Below are 17,902 nucleotides of genomic sequence, written 5' to 3'. Positions count from 1 at the left end.
GGGCTTATGCTCGAAATGTGGACACTCTTGCTCCTCAGATGTTGCCTGACCTGCTGTGCTTTTCCAGCACCACAATTTTCAACTCCACAAACCAACTGACCGCACTCCTGCCTACCCTGCAGGGAGAGACGGCCACGTTCAGGCAGGTCTCAGATAGTTTCTGACATTGACTGGCATTATAAAACAGTAATGTTGACTGATTGGCAGGAAGGAGTTACAGAAGTCAATGCATTGACTGTTGGAGTTGGGAGGTCACATTGTGGCTGTGCTGGACATTGAACACAGTTTTCCAAACCTGGCCTCACCAATTCTGGTCTCCTGCTTGTAGGAAAGGTGTTGTGAAACTTGAAAGGGTTCAGAAAGATTTAAAAGGATGTTGCCAGGGTTGGAAAATCTGAGCTATGGCAAAGGTTGAATAGGCTGGGGCTGTTTTCCCTGGAGCTTCGGACGCCGAGGGGGGGGCAACCTTATCAAGGTTTATACAATCACGAGGGGCATGGCTAGGGTGAATAGTCAAGGTCTTTTCCCCAGGGTAGCGGAGCCCAAAACTAGAAGGCATAGGTTTAAGGTGGGGAGGGGGAGATTTAAAAGGGACCTAAGGGGCAACTTTCCCACGCAGAGGGCGGTGCATGTATGGAATGAGCTGCCAGAGATGGTGATGAAGTCTGGCACAACGACAACATCTAAAAGGCACCTGGATGGTACGTGAATTGGGAGGGTTTAGAGGGATATGGGCCAAATGCTGGCAAATGGGACTGGATTAATTTAGGATATCAGGTCGGCATGGATGAGTTGGGCCGAAGGGTCTGTACCCGTGCTGTAGAGCTCTATGACTCTATCAGCGACATGGTGCATGAGGCGGCCAATCAGCCCATCAGGTCTAACCTGACCCTCCAAAACAGGATTAATGACTTGGTGCATTCCTGAGCCAAACTACACACTGTGCCTTCCACAACGACTGTTCATAGCTCAATACAAACTTGTGTCTGCTCCCTGCCTTTTCGAACGGACTGGGGAAAACAACAGCACTTAATCAGCATTAGCCTTTTAATGCTGTCTGCGACGTAAGTCCTGGTTCATCTGAAGGGGTCAACAGTGACACAATCCTCATGCTGCGCAAGAAACTGTGCTGTCACAGACAGCTGCTTCAACTGATACCGATCCCTTCAGCTGGGCATCACGGGGTTTTCCCAAAGGCAAATAGGTCATCGCCCATCTCTTAAGCTGACCAGCTGTAATGTTCAGTAATGGCAGCAGAGATTCCAGCACGCGCAGTCAAAACATCAGCCCACTCCTGGATTGTAATTAGTGCCAGTTTCAAATCTGAACAAGCCAATTGGTTGGGGGGGCAGGAGGAACAATCACTACAACTTGTGCCTTTGAAAGGAAGAGTGCGCAGCGATAGGAAATAAACAGGAATGGTCTTTGGTGGCAGATTTGAAATGTGGGGCAAACGAAGCAGAGGTGACAAGCAAAAAAAAACCTCGCGTTTGAAATGAGTTGTAAGACAGGTAACTGGTAAACTGCAAAGGGGAATCAGAAGAGAAAAAATGCAGGGTTAGTGGGGAACCAGGGAGCCAGGGAGTGGGGGCCTAATCTAGCACTCAGCGCAGAATTGACGGACAGACTGGCCTACTGCTGCACTGTCCTAGTCTGGTGATGATTCAAAGCCAAGTGAATTACAGGGAATAGAGACAGAGAAAGAAAGAGGAGGTGAGAAAGTTGGTGTTTGGTGGAGTCATTAGACAACAGTCTTCCCAGGAGCAAGTTCAGGGAAAGAGGCTTCGGCCAAATCGGGTGGACTGCCCTCACACCCAGCACCCAATCCCCGGGACAGCTGAGCGTTTAGAAACACTGCGCAGAACCCAGACGTTCTGCTGACCTACGCCACGTCACCACTGAGAGTTAATGCCTAGAGCTGGTGTGAGCAGAACAGAAGCTGCGAACAGTTTCCTACCATGGACGTCACTGCCATTAGTTTCATCGTGCACTGCTACGGGGAGGTGAAATGTACGGCTGGCAGCTGCACCAAAGCTCCCCAAGAGACTGTCTCCACGGAAGGGATCGGCTGACAGTGGGGGGGAGAAAAAAAACAAACACAGACGCATGCTTTTGGTCGGTTGCTTCGGTTAGAGGCTTATCAGTAACTCGAGTGTGCGCACGCACAGACGTCCGATGCCAGCAGTCTGCACAAACCACTGTCACCCAACCTTGTCACAACCCCCTCCCCCACTCATCTGCCCCACCTCCCCACAAGAAGAAACGCCAAGGAGCAACACCAACGTCTGGACACCACGGGAGCCTCCTTTCACTCCAGGTACTTCATCTTCCCATCCGTCCTTTCTTTCATTCCGTTATCGAGTTTATCCAACTCCCCAGCCTGTGCCCCGCAACCTCCCATCACGCCCCCTCTCCCACACACAAAAAGACACCATTGCAACTCTCCCCGATTACTCCCCAGCTTGAGAGAGTTCCACATTCTCCCCACACCGATTTGGTTGGCCCTCTTGTACTGATGGTGTCTAGTTTTGGACTCTCTCTCTCCATGCCTCCGCATCCTCTAACAAGCAATAACACACCCTCCGCAGCTACCCTCTTGAATCCTTCTGATCTTTTTTCTTAAAAAAAACCCCACCAAGGCATCTTCATCCTCCTGTCCAGTCAAGAGTCATACAGCACAGAAACAGACCCTTTAGTCCACCCAGCCTATACTGACCATAATCCCAAACTAAACTAGTCCCACTTGCCTGTTCCAGGCCCATAGCCCAACAAACCTTTGCTATTCACGTATTTATCCAAATGCCTTTTAAACATTGTAACTGGACCTGAATCTACTACGTCCTCTGGAAGTTCATTCCACGCAAGAATCACACTGTTTAAAAAACAAGTTGCCCCTCATTTGGATAAGTACAGGAATAGGAGAAGATTGGAGGGATAGAAGCCAGGAGGGAGGTGGGACTAGTTCAGTTTGGGATTAGGTTGGGCATGGACTGGTTGGACCAAAGGGTCTGTTTCCACGTTGTTTGACTATGCCCTTTTTAAAATCTTTCCCCTCTCACCTTAAAATTATGCCCCCTAATTTTGAAGTCGCCCACTCTAGGGAAATAATCACTGCTGTTCAACTTCTCTATCCCCTTCATGGCTTTATAAACCTCCATAAGGTCATCCCTCAACCTCTGATGCTCCAGTGAAAACAGTCCCAGTCTTTCCAGTCTATTTTTGTACCTCAAACCCTCCGATCCTGACAACAACCTGGTGAATCTTTTCTGAACCCTCTCCAGTTTAATAATATTCTTCCTATAGCACGGTGACCAGAACCTGCACTACTCCAGAATCATCCTCACCTACATCCATGATCTCCCAACTCCTGTACCCAACACTCTTAAGCGATGAAGGCTAGCATGCTAAACGCCTTCCTAACCACCCTAGATATTTCAAAGAATTATGTACCTGAACCCCTAGGGTGACTGTTCTGTAACACCACCCAAGACCTCTATTTTTAATTGTCTATGTTCTGTTTGTTTTACCAAAACTACTTCACATTTACAGGAATTAAAACTCCTCAGAGGGGAAGACAAAATGAAAAGAATACCCTAACCAAATCAGTCTTCCTTCTCCTTGTTCCTGCCACGCCACTATCGACAGACGAGAAACCCTCACACCTTCACCAGTCACCACTTCCTCCCCTTCGGATATCGGGAGGGGACCGCACAGATCTCGTACCCCGAATTAATCCTATTCCCTCCGTCCCATGTTTTGAGTGAATGAAAACAGCATGCAAACGCTGCCCGACCCTCCCACAACAGCCAACCAAAAACGGCGGCACCATTAACCCACTGCGAGTCAGACTGCTCTAACAGCTTTGAACCAGATTTTCTGCCCATCACACTCAGTTCCTGTGGCTGCTATTGCAAAAACATGGAGCACCGTCAGTGGAGGAGAGAAAGCCAAGCCGTTCGCCCCCACAGATACCAAACGCGCCAAACTGTAAAAGGCCAAGGGTCAACAACATGACACCGGGCAGTTACCCACCCACCCATTCTCAGATGGACAACCTTCTAGACCCAGGATGCCCCAAGCAGATGAACCTAGTTCTCCTCCAACTGTAAGAAAGATTCCCCCAAGAAGAAAGAGTTGCCAGTCAGAATCCCGTACCTCCTCAGTGAGGGTCAGCACTACATTCTGGGTGGTTTAGCTAGTCGGCAGCTTAATGGCTGGCTGAGTCCCAGCTTTCAGCTGCACAGTACAATTGTAAGGACGCTGATGTTAGCCCAAGTGCTTTCAAACTGTGGTCGGCATTGTTCGCAAACACACTTTTTAAATACGTACTACGCCCCACTTTCCCACACCCAGCCCAAGTCTGGTGCAATCACTGAGCTCAAAAGCATTTTCCATATCTATCCATTTCATAGAATTACATAATCCCGACAGTGTGGAAGCAGTCCATCCAGCCCATCAATTCCTCACTGACCCTCTGAACAGCATCCCACTCAAACTCACTCCCCTATCTAAACCTGCCAACCCACCCTAACCTGCACATCCCTGGGCACCACAGGGACAATTTAGCACGGCCAATCCCACCCTAACCTGTACATCCCTGGGCACTACGGGACAATTTGGCACAGCCAATTCACCCTAACCTGCACATCCCTGGGCACCACGGGGACAATTTAGCACGGCCAATCCCACCCTAACCTGTACATCCCTGGGCACTACGGGACAATTTAGCACGGCCAATTCACCCTAACCTGCACATCCCTGGGCACCACGGGGACAATTTAGCACGGCCAATTTACCCTAACCTGCACATCCCTGGGCACTACGGGGACAATTTAGCACGGCCAATCCACCCTAACCTGCACATCCCTGGGCACCACGGGGACAATTTAGCACGGCCAATCCCACCCTAACCTGTACATCCCTGGGCACTACGGGACAATTTAGCACGGCCAATTCACCCTAACCTGCACATCCCTGGGCACCACGGGACAATTTAGCACGGCCAATCCACCCTAACCTGCACATCCCTGGGCACTACGGGGACAATTTAGCACGGCCAATCCACCCTAACCTGCACATCCCTGGGCACCACGGGGACAATTTAGCACGGCCAATCCACCCTAACCTGCACATCCCTGGGCACCACGGGACAATTTAGCACAGTCAATCCACCCTAACCTGCACATCCCTGGGCACTATGGGGACAATTTAGCACGGCCAATCCACCCTAACCTGCACATCCCTGGGCACCACGGGACAATTTAGCACGGCCAATCCACCCTAACCTGCACATCCCTGGGCACTACGGGGACAATTTAGCACGTCCAATCTACCCTAACCTGCACATCTTTGGACTGTGGGAGGAAACCCATGCAGACACGAGGAGATTGTCTGCGTGGAGTTTATACATTCGTCCAAGGGTGGAATCAAACCTGTATCCATGACGCTGTGCGACAACGGTGCTAACCACTGAGCCACCGTGGCTGCAATTGTTTAAAGGAAGTTCAAACCCCCACCAACCCTGGTCTTCATATTTGGGCAAGGGCACTCTAGCAGGATAATTTATATTACCTGGTCTCACACGAGAGTTGGGGGAGTAGGTCTTGCTTAAAGCAAAGCTACATTCCCGAGAACTTTCCTCTCTTGAAGCGCAGAGCTCTCCCACGCAGCCAGCCCACAATCTCAAACACACGCGTACAAACAGCTTCGCCATGACACCTGTCCTGTACCCCCCTCCCCTAACACCACCTGAGGCTCTGGCACCCCCAAGAATTGCCTGGGCAGCTTAGGATCAGACCGAAGGCTGTCTGCTGACCGAGCAAAAACCTCCCGCCGTGATAGCGCGTACATTTCACCCATTAAGACAGTGGCAGTGTTACACCTTTCACAACACAGAACGACTAGTCTGAACAGATTTAATATGAGAACACTAATCTCTCTGCTGAAATTGAAAGGAGAGAAGCTCAGGGTTAACATTTCAAGTGAGACCCTTCACCTAAACGAGATGATGGGTCTGAATCATTCCTGGAGGTTGCCAGTCCTCCCAGTTATTTTTTGTTGTGGATTTCCCTCACCTTTGGCTGTGTTTACACTACTTTTAGTTGCATTATGTAGCTAGTGAAGCTTTGATTGAATCCCTTAACCTTCGGCCGTGACAGGCAGAGCCGTTGTTGAAGACAGCCTCTTACCTGCGGTAGAGAACATGTTGTCGAACTCGATGATCAGGTCATCCTCCCTGTCAAAGCGAACAAGTGACTCATCGATGTCGGGGTAGTCCTCGTCCAACTCCATTTCTGAACCCTCCTCATCCTCGTCGTCCTCATCGCCCTCCTCTTCCTCACCTTCCTCATCGTCCTGTGCGTGCAGTGGACAGAACACACAGACCCATGAATAAACCGTTGCTTTCCTTTCTTCCCCATTCAGATGCCCACGTGGATGTGGAGGAGGCACCTACTCTAGCGTGGTCAAAGTCACGTCAGCACGCCCCAACCTCTTCGGAGTACCAAGCCTCTGACCTCCACTCCACAGACAAACTGTGCCCGTTCGAGGGATGAATGCAACACAAACAGTGGGGTGGACAGTCAATGGGTGAAATGAAATTTTTGTTTGAAACTTCCATGACAGGGCGTGGGTGCCGACAGCATTTACTGCCCCTTGAGAAGGTGAGGGTGAGCTGCCTTCTTGGGTGACTGCAGCATGCCTCCCTCACCCTGTGTGGTGTAGGGACACAGCACCCCGTTAGGGAGGGAGCTCCAGGATTCTGACCCCAGCGGCACTGAAGGAACGGCCAAGATTGCTCCAGTGAAGGGTGGTCTGGGTTTTGGGGGAAGATTCATTGACTTAAGAATTAGATGAAACGTACATGATTGAAGTAGGCCTTTCAGTGCGACTGGTCTACATCAGTGACAGTGTAAGCCTCCCTCATTTTCAGGACAATAAGCAGAGCCTTGATTTATGCCTTGACCTTGTCACAAGAATGGATCTATACAATCACTGCACCTCGACAGAGGCATTTTGCAGGCCTTTGGGGTAAGTGGGGCAAAGTGAGCGGGAGAAGGTTTGCTTCGTTACGTTATGGAAAACACAGGCTACCTTCATCTTGGTTTGACCTGACTGAAGAACTGAAAGAATAATCTTCTCAAGCCAGAAACCTTGGGCATCCAAGGTGAGAGAGGGGTCATTCAAGGACGTCACCCATTGTGTTTCTTTTGGGAGTGGGGGTGTGGTCCCATCTGGGAATACGCCCTTGCTCAGCTCCTGGCACCAACGGGACTTGAGGGGTGGGTGGGTGTTTGGTGAAGATGATTATGACCCGGACTAGAGGTGCTGCCTCACCTGATCGTCTTCATCCTCCTCCTCTTCCTCATCCTCGTCTTGGCTGTCGTCGTCGTCTTCATTGCTTCCACTGCTGTCTTCCTCTTGTGTGTGCTCCTCATCATCAGGGTCCAAGATGTTCATCGAATCTGTAAAAAGGACAGCAGGGGTGAACTGACCAATCAGACCTTTCAAACAGTGACATCAGACTTCGTTGCAAGTGGAGTTGACAGGATCAACTTGACTGGAGTTTAACAATGCAGTGTTTAAATCATTCACTCAAAACATTTTGCTTATGGTTACGTACGCACATACATGCAGTAGCAATTTTACACATAGGCAGATCTGAAACGGCAATAAGGTGGTCTGATTATTCTGATTAAGGGATAGACCAGGGGAAGATTCCTAATCCCAGGACCCAGAGGAGGATGCCCAATCTCTTCTTCCAACAGCTCCATGGGTTTCGACCGAGCAGTCAGACAGGGTTTTGGATGGAAAGGCAGCAGCTTGGACATCCCAGCTCTCCTGTAGTGCCGCTCCGGAGTAACGTAAATCAACTCTCCTCCTGTAACTCCTGCTTCATTTTGGCAAGAGACAGCACACACACACACACGCACGCACACACACACACACACACACACACAAAACCAACCTGCGCAAGGGCAGCTGCTGCTACAGATGTTGAAGTGGGGCCAGACTCCAATCGATTGCAAACTCTGCAGTGCACAAACAGCAGGAGGCAGGGAATGGGAAGAGCCAAAGCATGTACAGCTGACCTCTCATTTCATGGCCTTAATAACTGGCGTGGTGCCTCCAAATTAATTTGGCAGCAGCTCAGCTCCGCTCCCTCTCCGTCTCTGACGTGTAGTCATTCTATTCAGAGATCACGGCCTGCGTGTGGTCTACGAATATACCTCCACAGCCCCAGCCATTCAGTAATTGGGGACAGGTACTGTACTCCAGCAGTAAAGTCCTCATCTCCCGCAGGACTCGGTGTTCAGACAGTGAAGAACAGTGAGTCTCCTAACAACGTTGGCATCACCATTCATGTGCAGATTAATCGTGCTGCCACGGGAGGCAAGCTTCACATTTGTTCCAGGGTGGTCAGCAAGGGCTGGCATTGTTTGCAGCTCCTCCTTGCCCGTCACCAGGGTGGTGGTGAGTAGCCACAGTCTGCACCCTCACAGCCTCTGAATGCTGATGACGTCATTGCCACACTCGACCTGCCCTTGAGCTCGCAGCTGACCTCGAAGTTGCTCCAACGCACAGAACGTCTGTGGCAATGCCCAGCACTAGCCAACTGCTGCCGAAATTCTCCAGACCAGGAGTGGCCCAATGCTCCCTTGCCTGACCTCCGGCCTTCCACTGACTTCCATTCAGGTGAAACTCTTGTCACCCTAGAGACAAGCCCGTGCCAAAAATCACCGGCACCAGGATGTGAACGGAAATTTCTCATTCTGGTATTTCCCCCCTCTCCACCCACCCCACCACAATGTAAACGAGACTGCCACAAGAATGGCACTTGGCTACAGCAATGAGGAGTGACTTCATTCCACCAAACTCTCAGGTAACAAGGAAGCTTGCACCATCTGCCCACCATTTACTTTTGTCACTCACTTTGTTTAAAGTCAGACAAACTCAACAGCCTTACGTTGCACGGTGTCCGGTTCCACACCGCCGATGCAGATTCCATCAGGATTTAAGGTCTGTGTCCAACTGCTGCCCTCAGCTATCCAAGTGGGCCCACTCAGGCAAGTTTGGAATTCCGCTCCAGCCAAGGGCACGGGCTTCTGAATTAATGCTTTCGTTTCAGGACAGCCTTGGGCCTTAACTTACCACTGCAGACAGGAGAGGGGTAACCAGCTCATCCTAAACTTCCTCGCCCCTTTCCTCACCGGCCAGTTTCAGGGCGACCTAATTTTCTGAAATTTATGAAAAAGCAACAGAGATGGGGGGGGGCGGGGTTCAGGTTTGGAGGGGGTCAAGGCAAGACAGCTCTTGGTTCTGCTCCTGGGCCCCTCCTGACCCATTTCTCACTGCACGGCCAACTACAAAGCAGCAAATGAAGGGAACAGGGAGATGAGGGGTGAAAAGATGGAGGAATTATGATGGTGGTGGTGATGGCAGGAATGCAACAACTACTGGGGAGAGATGGATGAGAGTCGGTGGTGGAGGGAATAATCGATAAGAGTGGAGGGGTGGATGGAAGGGGAATGATCAAAGACAAGTCCTTTTTCGTCCCAGAGCTTGGTGCACTGCCCATCACTTGCAACGCCGCGCACACAAAGCCTTTTCTTTTGCAGAAAAAGAAAATGCTTTCTCTCTGAGTGAACGGATGATGTTGCAGTGTTTGGCAGTTTAAGGGCTCTCCTCCTGCACAGCAGCAAAGACAGTTTTTGTTTTATTTTGTTGTACCTTCTCGGTTAGCCTGCAGGGTGGGCGCCTGACTGAGATTTGAGGGAGCCTCATCCATCAACACATCCTCCTGGGACTCATCCTCAGTACTTCTGCAAGCTGTAGCGCCAGAGGAAGGAAATAAAATACAAAGAAAAAGTGAATGCAAGCCCACGACAGTGCATTCTACATTTTCCACAACACACCATAATTGTGGTTACACTACATTTGGAATTCTCCTATCCACATTATTTGCATCTAGCAATTTTAATTATTGTGGCTTGTTTTCGGTGTGCCGGTGTTGCCTGGCATGATTCTCAAGTCGAGCACTTTGAGCAGAGCACGTGCCATTGTACAGCCTTGGAAGGCACCCGTTAAGTACTTTTAAAAACACAAGAACTTAATTCAGAATGCGGCCAAAGTTTCCAGCCCAATTCTCTCAGCTACAGCCCACAAATTTAATTCTCAATGCCTGCCTGATCTTGTCGCTTGTTACCACTCTCAGGGAAAGGCAGACGTGAACCTGAATTGTTCATTTAACTTTTGACAATGAGTTGCTCTCCGTCACCCACTCGAAGCACCCCCTGAATAATGGAAGGGGCTTGGACTGTAGCGACCGGCTGTGGTGGGCAGAGGCCGTCCCGCTGAGGCACGTCCGAGCGATTTAATTGCGCCGTGGACCTCGGGACGCCGAGCGTGACCCACAGAGCTGCGGGGGCACCTCTCATTCTCTGCACGGGGCCAGGCGGAATATCTGGGGCTGAGGGGAGGCAAGAGGAGAAAACAGACAGGGGACGGGAATGGGATGGTGGGGGCCGGGGTGGGGGGGCAATGGGCGAGTGGCGGCAAAACTGGAATGAAGCGCCTGCCAAGCTTTCAAGGCAGAGGCACGAGGACGGGCTTTTTGGGGGGGGGGTGCAGGGCAACTGCAGAGGAACACAGCCGGACAAAGCAGGAACAAGTTACTCCAAAGCACACGCACACACAAATGCAAACACACACCAGTGAAAGTCACTGGCTTTCAGAAGCTGCTACTCATTCACCTTTGGGTCACACATCACCTCTTCCAACATTCTGGAAAGCAAACACAAATTTTCTCGTAAAGCGCAGCAGGTCAGGCAGCATCCAGGGAACAGGAGATTCGACGTTTCGGGCATAAGCCCTTCTTCAGGAAAGAAGGACTTATGCCCGAAACGTCGAATCTGCTGTCCCTTGGATGCTGCCTGACCTGCTGCGCTTTTCCAGCAACACATTATCAGCTCTGATCTCCAGCATCTGCAGACCTCACTTTCTCCACAAATTTTCTCGCTCCAACATCACCTTTACGGGCCTGACTGGAGGACTCGGACGTCAGAAACCACTTTCATTTTAAGAAAAAAAATTTATATAGAGAAAATATACATATTAAAAAAATCCCAGATGTTCCCTTCCTTTCCCCTCTCAAGCACAGCTCCAGTTTGGGACCTCCCAAGGTTTCCCCACACCCCCCGTGCTGCTCTCCGGCAAGTCAGAGGCAGGAGTTCTCCGAGGACCCTCCTCACAACTTCTCTCTCTTTCTTCACCCAAACGCTCTTCTGCCAAGCGAAGGGGCCTGACCAGCGGCCAACCCTCTCTGCTTCCACTGCTACCCCGCGCTGCCCTTCAGCCTCTGCTAGGGGCCACCTCCCCAACCCTGTACAATGTCACTTGTTGTTCCCTGCTCAAAACTCAAAAGGGGAGGAAGTTAAATGGCTGCAACTCGAGGTGGGTCCGGACTGTGAGAGAGAGAATACCACTCCCTCAATGTCCCTTTATCAGAGTCTGTGATGCTTCTCTCACTCCAGAGGCTGACTGGTCTGCTGTGGCTGTTTCTCCAGGGTACGGGAGTGGGAAACGAAAGGCAGCCATTTATTGGCCATTCCACCCTCGTAATCAATGATTCAATTTGAGTTATTGATTTCACCTGCTGATCGACTGAAGACTCTTGAAAACACTAACAGAGTCTTTGGGCGGATTTATCCAGAAGACTAGGACTGCAGCAAGCTCCTCACCAGGAGCAGGACATCAATACTCTTTCCCAACAGGAAACACATTTGGTGCATTAACTTTTTCTTTTCCTTGCACGTTGCTTCAGGGATGCTCTGAATACTTTGATTTCAGGAAAAGCTTTTTAAGGCTTTCTGACCAGACCTGAAGAGTTGTCCAATCAATGGCTCGGGGAGTTGCTCGTATATTTTAACGCCCACATCAGGTGGGAGGGAACACAGGCAGCCTCTGGAAACTGGACGGCCCATGTACTGCAGCCAGGGTCGCGGGGGAAACTAAAACACAGTGTGCCCGAGCATGCTCCGAACTGGGGTCTGTGCCCATCTTACCGATGATCGTGCTGCTCACAGTCTCCACATCTCTTTCCAGCAACTCGTCAATAAGATCCTCAAGCTCGTTCTCAACCTGAAAACACAAATGACAAGGCACCTCAGCAAGGAATAGCACGGCCCAGTAAAATGCACGCCGCCCTCCAAAGCGCTGCACCCAGGATATTTCGTAGACTCGGGGGAAGCTGTTTGGAGGCAGGAGGCTCGTATGTTAGTCTTACAAGAAAGATAGCGTTTCGCCATGATCCGTACATAGTTAGAGCCAATTTGAACCTTCAGCCCAGAAATACACCATTCAGCATGACGGCTGCAGACTAGTGATCGCTTATCCCAGCCTCTTCCCTCCACCTTACCACAATATCCTTCTGTTGATTTCACCCTCATGCATTTTTCTTACAATTTTGTTGCAGAGGGAGGCCAGTCAGCACATTGGGTCTGCACTGCCTCTTGGAATAAACAGCATGCAAACAGTCCATGCCAAACATAATTCCAAACTAAACTAGTCCCACCTGCCTGCGCCTGGCCATATCCCTCCAAACCTTCCCGATCTGTGGACTTATCCAAATGACTTTGAAATGTTGTAACTGGACCCACATCCACCACTTCCACTGGAAGTTCATTCCACATACGAGCGACCCTGCGTAAAAAATTTCACCCCTCTTGTTGTTTTTTTCAATCTCTGTCCTCTCATCTTAAAACGTGCCCCCAAGTCTTGACATGGCCCATCCGAGGAAAAGTAAGCCTTCCGTCAAAACTATCTATACTCACGCTTGCAGAAACTAAACGCTGTGTGAAAAGGCTTCTCCTTTCATCACATTTGCTTCTTTAGCGAATGATTTTCAATCCGCGCGGGCTCTCATTCTGAATCCTTTTATGGGCAGGAACGGATCCTGCTCCAGATCCATTTGGCCCAGGCCCCTTATGGTTTTGAGAACTTCCGTCAAAGACTTTTCCTCACCAATCAACCCTCATGACTGAAGTTTTGACTTGACTGGCCTGGCCGATTTGGGCCCCTTGTCTCAGGAAAGATAGACCTGCATTGGAGGCAGTCCAGGGAAAGCTCATGCTATGGGCTGATCGCAGGCATGGAGGGTGTGCCTTATGAGGAGGAGGGGTGGAGTTGATTGGGCCTAGTTTTCGGAGTTTAGAGGAGATGAGCTTATTGAAACAAAGGGTCTGACAGGGTATTTGTGGGGAGATCGAATCCCCCCTTGTGGGAGTGTGCAGGACCGCAGGGTATCATCTCAGAATAAGGAGGAGTCACACATTAAAAGACAGAGATAAGGAGGTATTCTCTCTCAGGTGAAGTCCATGTGTGGGATTCTTTATTGCAAAGGGCTATCAAGCCATGATCAGCCACGACCTCACTGAATTAAGGGTCAGACTCAATGAGCTAAATGGTGTCTTTCAGCTCCTACGCTTTACGGTCTCCTCAGAATTAGAGCTTTCAACCTCTTCTGTGCTCTTCTCCAAAGTACTTCTGATTTCTCTTTATGTTGGGAGCCCAGAATTGTACATAATGCTCCAGCTGAGGCCTCACCAGTGTTCAGCATAATCTCCTTCCTCTTGTACTCCATGCCCCTATGACCTGGTCTACAAAATTATGGGGGAGGATAGTCAGTCAGTCAGAGGCTTTTTTCCCCACCATGGAAAGGGCAATGACAAGAGGGCTGGGTGGGAGGAGGGGGGGGAGAGGTGGCAAGCTCAGGGGAGAATTTTTCACAGAGGGTGGTGGGTGCCTGGAATGCACTGCCAGCGGAGGTGGTGGTAGCAGACACGTTAGCAGTTTTTTAGGCACACCTCTGGGTGTCAAACAGAGGGATAGAAACCATGCATGGTCAATAAGTAATGAGTCTAAATAAGGAATAGGAATTGGTGCAGGTTTGGAGGGCCAAAGGGCCTGTTCCTATGCAGTGTTGAATTGTACTATATTAATAACCTGCTACCTTCAATAAATTATTCTTCAATGTCCTCAAATGATTCTGCTTTTCCTTGAGTAAAAAATGAGGTCTGCAGATGCTGGAGATGACCTCCTTCCACCTATCCCACCTCCATCGCCCCTCCCCCTAGTCCCTCCTCCCTACCTTTTATCTCAGCCTGCTTGGCTCTCTCTCTCTTATTCCTGATGAAGGGCTTATGCTCGAAACGTCGAATTCTCTATTCCTGAGCTCTGCTTTTCCTTGACATAGTGACTTTCTCAGTCTCACCACTCTGGGTAATGATACTCCTGTTCAATTATCCAATGGATACTTACACCGATTACCTATACACTTCTGAAAACGTGCTGCTGGTTAAAGCATTCCTGATGAAGGGCTTATGCCTGAAACGTCGAATTTCCTGCTCCTTGGATGCTGCCTGACCTGCTGTGCTTTAACCAGCAAAACATTTTCAGCTGTGATCTCCAGCATCTGCAGACCTCACTTTTTACCTATACACTTCAACTTGCCCGCAAGTGGAAACATCCTCCCTTAACACATTCGATCCAACACCATCATAACCTTAAAGGACTGGATCACCGGCCTCTTCCCAGCCTGGTTACAGCCTCACAGTCATACTACCGTTTTGCTCTCCTTAACGGAGGGGCAGATTTGCATTGGAGGCAGAGAAGATCAATTGCCTGATGAGGAAAGGTTGATCAGGTCAGGTCTTTACTTATTGGAGTTGAGAGGTGGATGGTCTTTCTGAGATACCCAAGAACAGGAAAGGGGGCTCGACAGGGTGGGTGCTGCCAGGAGTCTCCCTTTGAGCTTGTACATAATGCTTTGAAATTAGCATCACCGGTAGACAGTTGCTAAGGCAGCATTTGGTGCGCTAACCTTCATTACTCAGACCAATGAGTATAGGAGCTGGGACAGTATGCTGCACTTGTACAGGACGTTGGTTAGGCCTCTCCTGGAATACTGTGTACACCTCTGGTTCCCCTGTTATACAAGGTTATTATTAAATTGGAGAGGTTTCAGAAAAGACTTACCAGGATGTTGCTGGGAATGGAAGGTTTGAGCTATCGAGATAGGCTGGGACGTTTTACACTGGAGCATAGGAGGTTGAGTGGTGACCGTACAGGGTCTCTAAAATCATAACGGGCATGGCTAAGGTGAATAGCAAAAGGTCTTCCCCATGGGAAGTTCAAAGCTAGAAGGCATATTTTTAAGGTGAGAGGAGAAAGATTTAAAAAGGACGGAAGGACAAGCTTGTCACACAGAGGTTGGTTCACATGGAGGAATGAACTGCCAGGTGAAGTGGTAGATGCAGATAGGTCAAACACTTGGAAGACATTTGGATAGGCGCATGGTTTAGAGAGAGATGAGACAAACACAGGCAAGTGGGTCGAGTTGGAAAACTTAGTCTGCATGGACGAATCGGACCGAAGGGTCCTTTTCTGTACTGGAAGACTTTGACTCTCAGAGGGTAGTCAGTCTGAAATTCTCATTCCCTCAGAGGCCAGTGGGGGACCAGGACATCGAATATATACTCAATGCCGTGTTCAAGATATTCGAGATTTCAATAAGACCATAAGACATAGGAGTGGAAGGAAGGCCATTCGGTCCATCGAGTCCACTCCGCCATTCAATCATGGCTGATGTGCATTTCAACTCCACTTACCCGCATTCTCCCTGTAGCCCTTAATTCCTTGTGACATCAAGAATTTATCAATCTCTGCCTTGAAGACATTTAGCGTCCCGGCCTCCACTGCACTCTGCGGCAATGAATTCCACAGGCCCACCACTCTCTGGCTGAAGAAATGTCTCCGCATTTCTGTGCTGAATTGACCCCCTCTAATTCTAAGGCTGTGTCCACGGGTCCTAGTCTCCTCGCCTAACAGAAACAATTTCCTAGCGTCCTCCCTTTCCAAGCCATGTATTATCTTGTACGTTTCTATTAAATCTCCCCTTAATCTTCTAAACTCCACTAAATACGATCCCAGGATCCTCAGCCGTTCCTCGTATGTTAGACCTACCATTCCAGGGATCATTCATGCGAATCTCCGCTGGACACGCTCCTGTGCCAGTATGTCCTTCCTGAGATGTGGGGACCAAAACTGGACACAGTACTCCAAATGGGGCCTAACCAGAGCTTTATAAAGTCTCAGTAACACAACGGTGCTTTTATATTCCAACCCTCCCGAGATAAGTGACAACGTCGCGTTCGCTTTCTTAATCACAGACTCAACCTGCATGTTTACCTTTAGAGAATCCTCAACTAGCACTCCCAGATCCCTTTGTATTTTGGCTCTACGAATTTTCTCACCGTTTAGAAAGTAGTGTACGCTTTTATTCTTTTTTCCAAAGTGCAAGACCTCACATTTGCTCACGTTGAATTCCATCAGCCATTTCCTGGACCACTCTCCCAAACTGTCTAGATCCTTCTGTAGCCTCCTCACTTTTTCAGTACTACCTGCCTGCCCATTTATCATCGGCAAACTTCGCTAGAATGTCCCCAGTCCCTTCATCCAGATCATTAATATATAATGTGAACAGCTGCGACCCCAACACTGAACCCTGCGGGTCACCACTTGTCACCGGCTGCCATTCCGAAAAAGAACCTTTTATCCCAATGTTTGTCAGACAGCCAATCCTCAATCCATCCCAGTAGCTCACTTTGAACACCATGGGCCCTCACCTTGCTCAGCAGCCTCCCTTGTCAAAGGCCTTTTGGAAGTCTAGATAGACCACATCCACTGGGTTTCCCTGGTCTAACCTACTTGTCACCTCTTCAAAGAATTCCAACAGGTTTGTCAGACACGACCTCCCCTTACTAAATCCATGTTGACTTGTTCTAATCAGACTCTACTCTTCCAAGAATTTATAAACCTCATCCTTAATGATGGATTCTAGAATTTTACCAACAACCGAGGTTAGGCTAATTGGCCTATAATTTTCCATCTTTCGCCTTGATCCTTTCTTGAACAAGGGGGGGGGTTACAACAGCGATCTTCCAATTATCCGGGTCTTTCCCTGACTCCAGTGACTTTTGAAACATCTCAACCAATGCCTCCGCTATTTCCTCAGCCACCTCTCTCAGAACTCTAGGATGTATCCCATCAGGGCCAGGAGATTTATCAATTTTAAGACCTTTCAGCTTTTCTCTTTTGTCAATCGACATTATGCAGATGGGGACAGACAAGAAAGTGGAGTTGAGATCACAAATAGATGGCACATGACTTTAATCAAGCAGCACAGCCCCAGGAGCCATGGAGTTTTTCCTGCTCCTATTTCACATGATCTTTGTGTATGCTTTCGCACAGTCTCCAGTGGGTTTTAGACCCTCTCTGTGAGGTGGAGACCTAAACTGTGCACATGGTCTAACCAAGGCTCTGGACCAGTTCAATTTAACCTCCCTGTTTTTTGATGACATCAGTCGAGAAATAACCTTGTACACCTGAGAGAGGTCGGAAGGTGGTGGCTACCTGCATCTCTTGGGCATTTAGGACTTCTGTCTGCCCAGTGATCACCACCGTGTCTGCTTCAGTCTCTCCATCCATGATATCAGCATCTGCCACACCAGTGGGGGCCTGGTCTCCCTGCGTCTCCGTCTCTCCAGTCTCTCCTGTGCAATTCACAAAAGGTTATTTTTAATTTTTAAAAAAAATTAGCTCAGTGCCAGTGAGCGCTCTATTACCCATCTCTAATTGTTCCTGTGTGGCAAAGGTGACACGCCTATTAACACCGAGCGCACAGGACAGAATGAATTCTCTGCCCAGGACCTTCTGAGTTTGCAGCCATTGACGTTAGAGAATCAGCAGCCTGGGCCCTGAAACTCAGGAATTTCATCACCTCTCTTGGTCGTCATCATTCCGAAGGACCTGAGTTTGCAGGATTGCAGAGGTGTTACATGATGAA

General features: G+C 49.4%; 1 protein-coding gene across 8 annotated transcripts in view; it reads right to left on the bottom strand.

The window, feature by feature from the left end:
- Nucleotides 1–17,902, bottom strand: part of huwe1 (HECT, UBA and WWE domain containing E3 ubiquitin protein ligase 1) — a 217,123-nt gene that overhangs the window by 57,380 nt on the left and 141,841 nt on the right. For 7 of the 8 annotated variants that reach the window (XM_060822431.1, XM_060822430.1, XM_060822435.1 and 4 more), the window contains 5 exons: nucleotides 17,470–17,609; nucleotides 12,063–12,138; nucleotides 9,730–9,828; nucleotides 7,336–7,463; nucleotides 6,189–6,354 (listed from right to left, as the gene is read on the bottom strand). In XM_060822431.1, the coding sequence (XP_060678414.1) occupies nucleotides 6,189–6,354; nucleotides 7,336–7,463; nucleotides 9,730–9,828; nucleotides 12,063–12,138; nucleotides 17,470–17,609 (609 nt within the window). The remainder of the gene's footprint in view (nucleotides 1–6,188; nucleotides 6,355–7,335; nucleotides 7,464–9,729; nucleotides 9,829–12,062; nucleotides 12,139–17,469; nucleotides 17,610–17,902) is intronic. The other variant, XM_060822437.1, reaches the window with a different exon arrangement.

Source organism: Hemiscyllium ocellatum, unplaced genomic scaffold, assembly GCF_020745735.1.
Source record: "Hemiscyllium ocellatum isolate sHemOce1 unplaced genomic scaffold, sHemOce1.pat.X.cur. R, whole genome shotgun sequence".
Taxonomy (NCBI): domain Eukaryota; kingdom Metazoa; phylum Chordata; class Chondrichthyes; order Orectolobiformes; family Hemiscylliidae; genus Hemiscyllium; species Hemiscyllium ocellatum.
The sequence above is the reverse complement of the archived record's forward strand: the minus strand, read 5'-3'. Positions and strand labels throughout refer to the sequence as shown.